The 9,965-nt window shown below is 34.7% G+C and overlaps 2 protein-coding genes across 2 annotated transcripts; one reads left to right on the top strand and one right to left on the bottom strand.

Moving 5' to 3' along the window:
• Positions 1–346: 346 nt before the first annotated feature.
• Positions 347–3,966, top strand: LOC130810127 (protein PHLOEM UNLOADING MODULATOR). The gene is made up of 4 exons (XM_057676079.1): positions 347–711; positions 2,291–2,685; positions 2,831–3,024; positions 3,286–3,966. Exons 1-4 carry the CDS (start codon positions 410–412, stop codon positions 3,682–3,684), a joined length of 1,290 nt encoding a protein of 429 aa, XP_057532062.1. The 5' UTR covers positions 347–409; the 3' UTR covers positions 3,685–3,966.
• Positions 3,967–4,121: 155 nt separating this feature from the next.
• Positions 4,122–9,641, bottom strand: LOC130810128 (uncharacterized). The gene is made up of 4 exons (XM_057676080.1): positions 9,311–9,641; positions 6,822–6,910; positions 5,304–5,481; positions 4,122–4,562 (listed from the first exon to the last, which is right to left on the bottom strand). Exons 1-4 carry the CDS (start codon positions 9,536–9,538, stop codon positions 4,497–4,499), a joined length of 561 nt encoding a protein of 186 aa, XP_057532063.1. The 5' UTR covers positions 9,539–9,641; the 3' UTR covers positions 4,122–4,496.
• Positions 9,642–9,965: the final 324 nt, after the last annotated feature.

Genomic DNA, 9,965 nt, shown 5'->3' with positions numbered 1-9,965 from the left:
AAACATCCCTTCAAAAATATTAGATAAATAAATGTTTTTAAAAGTAATACTCCCTCCGAACCAATTTAGATGTCCCATTTGCTTGGGCACGGTTATTAAGGATGGTGTGGTACCATTAAAAAAGGTAAGTAGTAAAGGGTAAGTAGTAAAGGTAAGTAGTGAAGAGTAGTTGGGTTAGTAAGGTATATGGGGGTATATTCGTAATTACTTGTGTGAACTAAGGATATTTAGGTAAAAAAAGGTTGATAGAAATGGAACAACTAAAAAAACTTTGCCAAATAAGAAAATGGACAACTAAATTGGTTCGAAGTGAGTATTATTTTACTAATTCGCTTTTAAATCGACTCCAAAAAAACATTCTACCAAATTACCCTCTAGCTTGTGGAAGACCAACAAGTCAACACCCAAAATGCGGTGGTCGCCACGGATGAGATGCGGCGGCGCCGGCCTAGGAATAGCAGCAATGGCGTACATAACTATCGATTATCTAAGAGAGATATCCCCATTATGGCACTCCCGTCTTCAACCTTCTCTCTGGGCTATTCTTTTCATCATTGTCCTCTCCCGTATCTTCTCTTACAACCATTGGTCTGCTGAGTTTCGTGCTTTTATTCCTTTCCTTGCTTCCATTCTTTTCCTTCTCTCTGCTCTCCTCTTTGAAGCTCTTTCTGTTCGCTCTGTTACTGCTGTTCTGGGTCTTGATTGGCACAGGTATTCTTTTCACTTTTTTAGCTGAGATTAACTATGCTTTAATCGGACTTGATTTTCGTGGTACAAATCGTGTTTTGCTTGATTTGTATGAGTTTCTTTGTGTGATCTAAACTGGGTTTGCTTCCTTTTGGTTTTCTTCAAGTGGGTTTTCTTCCTTTTTTGTTTTCTTAAATTTGTGTTCTTTTACTTTTGTTTGCTTTTAATCAGTTGAAATTCATCCCATCCTGTTGCTGTTAATCTATTTTGCTTTTCATTTCTTAGATTTCTTCTTGTGTGTTTTGCTGTTAGTTAGTAATTTAGGGTTCTACTCAGATTTATAATTGTGTAATGGAGAGTGTAATGTTGTATTGTGGTTGATTAAGTCTGGTTAGTATTGGGGTTTTCTGTTTGTTTCATTTTAAGCAACATCCCTGGCTTTTTATGAGTGACAGAGATTTCATGTAACTATGAAAGGAAAGTAGAAGATTTCAGCAGCTATTATAGTGTAAAAATGCCCTTACGGTCGCAATCGCGGTAATGTAACGCAGATGTGGTTATCATATCGCCTAAATATCGGCTGAAACCATAAGATATCTCTTGATGCGGCCCAAAACGCTTTTCTTTATACACGTTTTGTTTATTTTGAAAACTTTTACAACGCGACCGATGCAATGCGGCCTTGTTTTTAGAACTAGTAGTGGATGACCTCAATGGCTCATTACAATCATGTGTACTTCTTATTTGGGTGAAGTTACCCATGATATTTAATACCAAGGGTTAATTGGAAAGAACCTCTTGTTTTAGTTTAAGGTTGCATACATCTCCCTGTCTCAAATCCTACTTAGGTGAAGCTATCTAATGACATTTGTGTAATGGAATAAAAAATTAAGTATTTCACAGAATTAGCCAATTATTGAAGCCTTGAAGGGCTGAGGAAAGGTTATCAAGGATGTCCTAAAGTTTTAGGAAATTAAAGTGGCTGAATGCAGCTGTATCATGACTATAGAGTATACTGTTTTTTCTCTGTGTGCTATTGAAGTATCTTTTTGCCAGTGTTTCTGAGTTTATTTTCTCAGAATTCTTCTCCTTCATCGTCTTTTAATGGAAATTTCGATTAGAAGTGAGGATTTAGAGCAAGTTAACATTTTTTAATGTGTGCCAACCTCAATAGTATTACAGGACATAGGAAGTATACTGTTCAAGAATATCTTTTATTGAAAGTGCTGAAAAGAGTAGCCTCAATCGATTTTTTAGTCTTATCATTACTGAACTCCGGAGTAGTATATGTAGATCCATTACTATAACCTTCATATGGGTATTCTTGTTTGAAAATACATTTTCTCCTAATCACTTAAAAATTTTTATTACCGAAAATTTCAAGCTAAAGTGGTTGATATGCAATTATGTATCGCTTTTATATTAGTGCACACATATATCCTTTGGGGCAATTTAAGGGTCAATCATAAACGTTTGTGTTGTTGCAAGGGTAAGCTTGTGTACATTTGCCCTCCAAACCTCTCTTAGGTTGGAGCCCCTTAGTGGCGTTGGGTAATTGAATATGTTCATGGATAAAGTGACAGTTTTTCTCGGCTCATGGCAGAAATACAGATCCTCTTCCTGACACTGGCCAGTGGCTACTTCTTGCTCTGAATGAGAAGCTCCCCCAGACTGTGGTTGATCTCTTAAGAGCCCACATAGTTGGGTTACATCACTTCTTGATGCTTTTTATAATGCTCGGTTTCTCTGTGCTATTTGACTCTGTAAAGGCCCCTGGCTTTGGACTAGGAGCAAGGTACTTGTTCACAATGGCAATTGGCCGCCTTTTACGGGCCATAAGTTTTGTATCAACAATCCTGCCATCTCCTCGTCCTTGGTGTGCCACAGCTCGCTTTCATGTTCCAGAATATCCTCATCATTGGGCTCAGAAGTATTACACCCCTTATGCTTCGGATCCAAATGCTATTCGTCAGTTAATAAATAAGGATTTTGCTTATGGTGAGTGTTCATTTGGTTATGATGAGCGTCTGTAATTTGACTTCTTTCAATCTTCTGATTCATGGGCGACAGTCGATGCATATCTTGTCATTGACATTTACAGGGAGTTGCTGCTGACTGTCCAATCCAATTCAATGTCTTGCAGCTGATCCTGGTACATTACAAGGTGACTACCGTCCTGATTGGGGTTCAATGAGCTTTCTCATTGATTTTCTGCGTCCACTTCCTCCCGAGGGCTCTTCATGGCTCCATCTGCTGAAGAAAGCTGGAGGCGGCTGCAATGACCTACTTTACAGTGGCCACATGCTTGTTGCTGTACTGACGGCCATGGCTTGGACGGTATGATCCCACTTTCTTTATCTTTTCTTGTAATCTAATGTTCGGTGCTCTCTGGGAAGTGAGCACACATACATGATGTAGGAAACATAGACTCAGGGTCAATCCTTAGATTTGAAGGACTACTTTTCGGCTTTTCCCGTCTCTGTGTACTTAATCATCAGTCTATCACAGTGTATCGGGTGGTACTGGCTATTTTGTCGTTTGCATCTATGCCGTATGTACTATATAAATGTGTTCTTTACTTTTCGGAAACAATTGCAGGAAGCGTATGGTGGTTTTAGTTCAGCTCTCGTATGGCTCCTAGTTATTCACAGTGCTCAAAGAGAAATCCGGGAGCGCCATCATTACACTGTGGATTGTGTTGTAGCTATCTATGTTGGTATCCTCTTATGGAAGATGACGGGATTCATATGGTCGTCCAAGAATGTCTCGAGGATCAAAAGGCTTACTAAGCTAGAAAAGATACAAGGTAAGCTAATGCAGGCTTCCAAAGATTCTGACATAGAAGAGATTCGAAAACTTCTTAATGAAGTTGAGCTAGCAAGTCAAGATAATCCGGGAGATAAAGTAAGTCGAAAGGTTATGTTATTCCCTTTGTTGATTGTTATCTCGACCTTCATAATTATTGCTCTAGCCTTCACGCATACTAGTGATGGATGACTTTCTCTGGCACCCGTGGTCGCCTTTGTAACTGTCTTTGTTCGTACATTGTAACATTTTGTATTTTGCAATCCACTCTACATTTGCAAGAGTAGGATGCATTTTAGACGTAGTATTTAAACATATGAGCTCATAGTTGTGCTTCATATGGTGTTATGACTCTTTTCATTGGTGGAGATAGATTTGCGAGTTCCAGTTGTAAAATCTTGTAAGTTGTATCCTGAGAATGGTGAAATATTTTGTGGTTCTAAGATTCAAATAGGGCGACTTTCTTGCTTCGAATTTGGTCTATTGTCGAATCAACAAATAAAGGGCAACTATTCTCGAACCAGCAGCATGAGTGCCCAACTCCTTAATATTTCGATGATATTAACTTGATTTTATAGTCTAAAGTTGGTTGTAATCAATTATTCGATGATATTTTCTCGACAGAAATAGACAGAAAATAAGCTGTTTTGAATTAGCTTGAAAAAGCCCAAACCGACTTTGTACACATAGACATAAACACTCCCATAACAAGTTTTCAATTTTGTCCTTTCCAAATGAAACTATTTATCTAGGAAAAACCATACGAGCCATTAGTAATAAGGTTATTATATTAGCAACCACAAAGATTTCAACTCATTCTAATGATCAGGTAAAGCATTTCACCAGCTTTCATGGTATCCCTTTACATGACCAAAAAATAGAACAATCTTTATCTTCGGATGTCAAATGCAGTATTCCTGTGTGATTGCTTATCCAAATCAAAGGTAACATTTCAATGAACATACAAAAGCTTCCATATGATGGCCATCAGGCAAATGTCAATGTTATGATTTCACAGCCAAAGAAGACTCAATGCGTTGAATTAGCTTATCTGCAGGCAGCGCACCTTCCTGGTTTGTCAACAGAACAAATGCGGAGTGTTATCTTCAAGCATACGAGAAATGGAATGAAAATTAGGAACTGAAGCTTTCAATATAAAAAAATTGAAACATAGGCCCAAAGGACATAAAATGTTAAAAAAAAAGGTAATACTCCTATTTTAGAGAAATTGTCATGTTTTTGAGAATGAAAAAAAGATCAAAGGAATAACAATTGAAAAATTATATAATTTGACAAATAAAATGGGACAGAACATAGAAAGAACTCACATCAGTTACAATATTCCAAAATCCAGAAACTACAACCAGAAAGGTGCATAGCACTATAGCAGGTTACCAAGATGCAAGAAACAACTTATATCTGTAAATTTTACAACCAAGCAATATGACAGTAAAACTACCACATAACCTAAGTTGGGAATAGTAAATTCTCATTGACTACTACTAGACCAGTCAAAACAGTCGGTAGATCCGGTTGCGAGTTGGGTGACTTTTGGTCGGTCAATTTCAGGTTGGTCACAATGGTGCAAAGAAGGTCTAAAATTTTGGTCAACAGCACCACAGTGCATCTCAAGCTGAGAGGGGCACCAACAGTTGCTGACTACTCGAGACTCACGACTCACGACAACATAGTGACAGCAAACAAGGTTGGGTGTCCAAGAAATGATACATATATTACATCTATTTGATTACCGTTGAAGAGTGAGCTTCTTAAGCCTTGTTATGCAAAAATAAGAACCAGAGTGAACTTACAAAGCGGTCAAAAGGCTTCCCATCCTTGAATAAGATGAATGTAGGCAATGCCTCAATCTTGTACTTGCCAGCGATTTCTGGATATTTCTCTGTATCAATTTTAACCACCTGAATCTTGTCCTTCAAAGAGGTTAACACTTGTTCAAGAATAGGAACCATAAACTGACAAGGACCACACCTGCATTAGAACCACCACATCAACTTACTATAAGCTGCCAAGAAAAAATTATAACTTTTCTACATGGTTACAATATAAATTAAAATTTCCTAAGCAAAGTCACAAAACAGATGTATATATATATCTGGATAATTAACTTTAATGGTTCACTTAAGACTGGTAAAACACAGTGACAATACATGAGTGATATTTCAAGCTTCCATTGGTGTTGATATTATGCATCAAGGTATTTCTTGATTAACACTATTATTCTATTGTACAAGAAATTAAAGGATCAATTTCTCAATTAGATAATTATCTTGAATAGATAAAACAATACCAAATGCAATACAAAAAAGTCCGAAATGAAAAGTCTACTGAGAATGAAGCAGTTCAAACAAAACCGCACCAAATTTTAGCTGAATTTTCAATTCATAGGAATTTCATGTTTTTAAGTGATACTCCCTATATCCCTTTCATTTTGCAACATGTTGCAAATCAAAGTGAAATTTTTAGAGTAGTGTAGCAAAATATAAGGAAAATAGGACGTATGAGATTATTTTGTAATACCTATGTTCTTTTTGGTTTGTTTAAAACCATGTATTCTGTTTGTCCACTTCGGAATCTTTCTATTTTGGTCCAGAATTTCACCATCATAACCTTATTTTTTCACTTTTGGGTTCCGCTCTTCTCAATTACACCACATCTTGCTATGCTTTAAACTAAATTAACCATTTCTCTCCTCTAATTAACCATTTACACACATGTGATGTAAGGGTAACATCATGCTTAACATAACCAACATTGTTGTCTGCTACAGTATTGTGAAATTACAAAACAAAGAGGTAACATAATTAAAAATAAGGATAAATTACAAATATTCATATTATATGTAGCCAAATTTGTAATGCCTCACATCATATAATTATTTTACATAAGCATCTTTTATCATGTTTCATATGCAAAGTTGCAAACCAACACAATTCAACTAAAAAGCTCGTATTATCCATTAAGTTAGAAGAAAATTAAACAATACTAGGTGGCGTCAGCAAATAAATGATATAGACCCATTCTAGTGGTGATTTGTAAAAAAAAAAAATGTGATTTAAGGTGATGGTTCATAATAAAAATGTAACATAAGGTGGTTATTCAAAATTCATCCTAAAAGTACAAAAAAACTAACATAGACCAAAATGTTTGGGATTTGGTAAATGGTTGATTTTTCTCTCAACAAGAACATATTCTTCTTACAAAGAGCAAATACAGGTTGGACATGAAATTAGTTAATGTTAAGTTCGATATACAATCAAAGTTTCAACAAAACTGAGTCAAATAATAGTTATAGAAAGCGAAGGAGCTACCATGTTGCATAAAAGTCAACTAGAACTGGTTTGTCAGCATTGGTAATCAATTCATCAAATGAGGAAAATGTCTGCTTCTTTGCTTGAACCTGAAATTTGAACAATTACATTTCTTGAGAAAATTAAAAATATATATTATTATTTGTTGAAAAAAAAGGAGACATAGAATCAATAATCAATTTCCTAAATCCTAACACAAGAACTAATCCAATATGCAATATGCATCATACTAAGGAGCCTTGCCATAGCACCCTCCTCTTACAAAAATAAATAGGTTCTCAATAATAAGGAGAGTTCATGATTACCAATGATCATCAGCAGTGGCGTTCAAGAAGAATTTTAGACATCTCTAGAAAATGGTTACAGATATAAAATTACAGGCAGTGAACAGGATCAGCAACACAAGGATGAAGAAGTTTTTTACGACTAAAAAATAATTCTAAATATGAACATTTTGGACTATGTTTCATGTACATAAAATTAATGAAATCAAGGATATGAAAATTCTTCCCATATGGAAACCATCTCAACCCAAATCAAGTGCTTTAGCAAAAAAAGATAGAAAAGAACATGCATTTACAATTCTACAGAAAGCCTGCAGCTTCAACAAAAGCCATACTCAAGAATTGTATTTTCAACTAAATTTCACCGGCAATCAGTGATACATATCTACTATCCAAAACTAGATGGTTAACAGCTAAAACACGAAGTTTTTCAGGCCTACAAGCTCTCTGAATGAAATTGCTCACCATTTGGAACAAGTTAAAAGCAATTAGAAGTTTAAATGGAAATGTTAACAAACAACTCGCAAAGTTGCTAAATCTTATTTAAATTGCAAAATCTTATGATACTACAATTCAAAATATGATCATAAGATTTAAATCACAATTCAAGATTATATAAATTTATCAGAACTAGTGAAAATCAGAATCTTACAAAACCTTAACAAAGCAAAAAGGGACATATATGTTCAATTATTGCTTATTTAATAGCTACACTCCTATTCTTTTATTAACAATTATTTATAACTTATAATATGACTGATATTTAATTATACATGTTCATAGAATCATAATTCGGACTTATAATCAGACTCTGAAAGCCCTTGCCAATTTAAAATATAATCTCAGTTTTAACAGCCTTGAAAAGAAGTATTGGTTAGTCTGCTAAACAAGATTGAAAACTACTAAAAAGAATTTCATAGAAAAATACCTACAAAGTCCTATAAGAATAACCCATATCAAAAGGGACATAAACCTAAAAGGCAACCCATAGGCACAAAATAATATGAAAAAAGGGAACTTAAACCCATAAACTTAAAACAGTTTCCCTAAAAAGGTCAGCAAAATTCAAAAGCCAAGGGTTTCTTTGTTCATTCTAATTTTTGTTTCTCGCAAGTCACAAGCATTACCTTGCATGAAGCTAGCAAGGAAAGTAAACTCACTACTCTCTACTCATCGCTCTCTATTTTCACGCATGACAACAACTATAACACAACAACATTACTTTACCATGTTGTGCACAATTGAATTTCACATAAAACCTTGGCAAAACCTTGCACTCAACTTCTTCAAAATCAACATAATGAAAGTTCTAATGTTGGGCCAAAATGAAGTGTCCAAGAATCATTCTGTTGGGTGTGACCCAACTTTATGGCCCAAAGTAACTAATAATTAATGAAACTTACTCCATGATTCTAGAATAATCATGAAGATATCAATTAATGATGTTACTAGAAAGAGCATACGTTTCAATGAGCAAGTTTACACCGACATAGTAATATCAGCAAGTATTGCCGTCATCAACACCTTTAGATAGGGTACGAAGCTTCACTTCGGCATATACAAGAAATATAAAGTCATACAGAAGCCATAAATCCTTCCTGCATTCCTATATCCTCAAGTATCCTTTATTTGCCATGATTTACACACATTTTACCTTGTATTTCAATCCACCATTTTGTATTCCTCTTTGTAAATTTAATATAGAGAGTTTGTTATTCTTATCAACCCTATCACCTGGGATACTTGTAATACTCTCATTATTTAATAGTATATAGTAAATTTATACATTGCGTGTTTCTTATAATACTTATCTTGCCCTTCAAAATTTCTCGATAACCTACGTTTCCGCTTATGCCCATTCACTCCTAACACATACTAATATCATAGCAGGTTTTAGTAACAAAGAATCGGAAGTGTAGAACAACATCCAGAATCTTTCAGGAGTCTCTTCTTTCTTTGCAATTAACAGTAACTTTATTCGGACTAAACTACAAATTTTATATCATAATTTCAAACAGCATATAACTTCCAATCTTCAATAATATATCGGCGATTTCAAATACCATAAATTAATAACAACTTTAGCTATTCAAACCCTAACTTACAGATTGAGATATTAAATCGATATTAAGATTAAAAAACAACAATAATTAGACAAAACGATTAAAAAAATTGAAAACAGGCAAACAGATAAAAGAAAATTACCAGAGGAAGAATTCGATCACGTTGTTGAGAAGACGAGCGAGCATTTCCAATACGAATCTGACGACGAAGCTTCCATGGAAAATGCTGTTGAAGAGAAGACAAGGAAGAACAAGATTTAGGGACTGGACAAGACTTTCTTGAAGTTGAAGAAGTAGTTGAACAGATGAAACTGCAAGAATTATCGGAGGTTAGGGATGAAATGGTGGCCGATGGCAAGGAAATTGCCATTGTAGGAGCAGGATGAGGAAGAGGAAGAGGAAGATATAGAATTATCTGGAAACTGAGACGAAGAATTGTGTTTAATTCTGTTTCTTTCAAGTTTTATCCTACTTTACTCTTTATCTATTTTGTTTATTTTTCCGGTTCTTAACATTCGCAACTCTATTTTGTTTCTCTACTATCCCAATTTTTTATTTTTTTTAAATTAAAAATTTTATTACCAAATAACAAGTTTATTAGTACAAACCTAAAGGGAGAATCAAAATTAAATCTGCTTGTCTTGTATGAACAATAACCATCTATAATAGACCCTAATCCAAGCCCTAAAGAAAACCGAAACTGTCTCATCATGAGAGTATAAAACAGACTCATATAATTAGTTTGTTTTTTTAAGTGATCACTTTAATTAAGATTATATATAATCATTTTTAAGGTT

The sequence above is a fragment of the Amaranthus tricolor genome, chromosome 4, assembly GCF_026212465.1.
Source record: "Amaranthus tricolor cultivar Red isolate AtriRed21 chromosome 4, ASM2621246v1, whole genome shotgun sequence".
NCBI lineage: Eukaryota > Viridiplantae > Streptophyta > Magnoliopsida > Caryophyllales > Amaranthaceae > Amaranthus > Amaranthus tricolor.
This window is presented reverse-complemented; position numbering and strand designations above follow the sequence as displayed.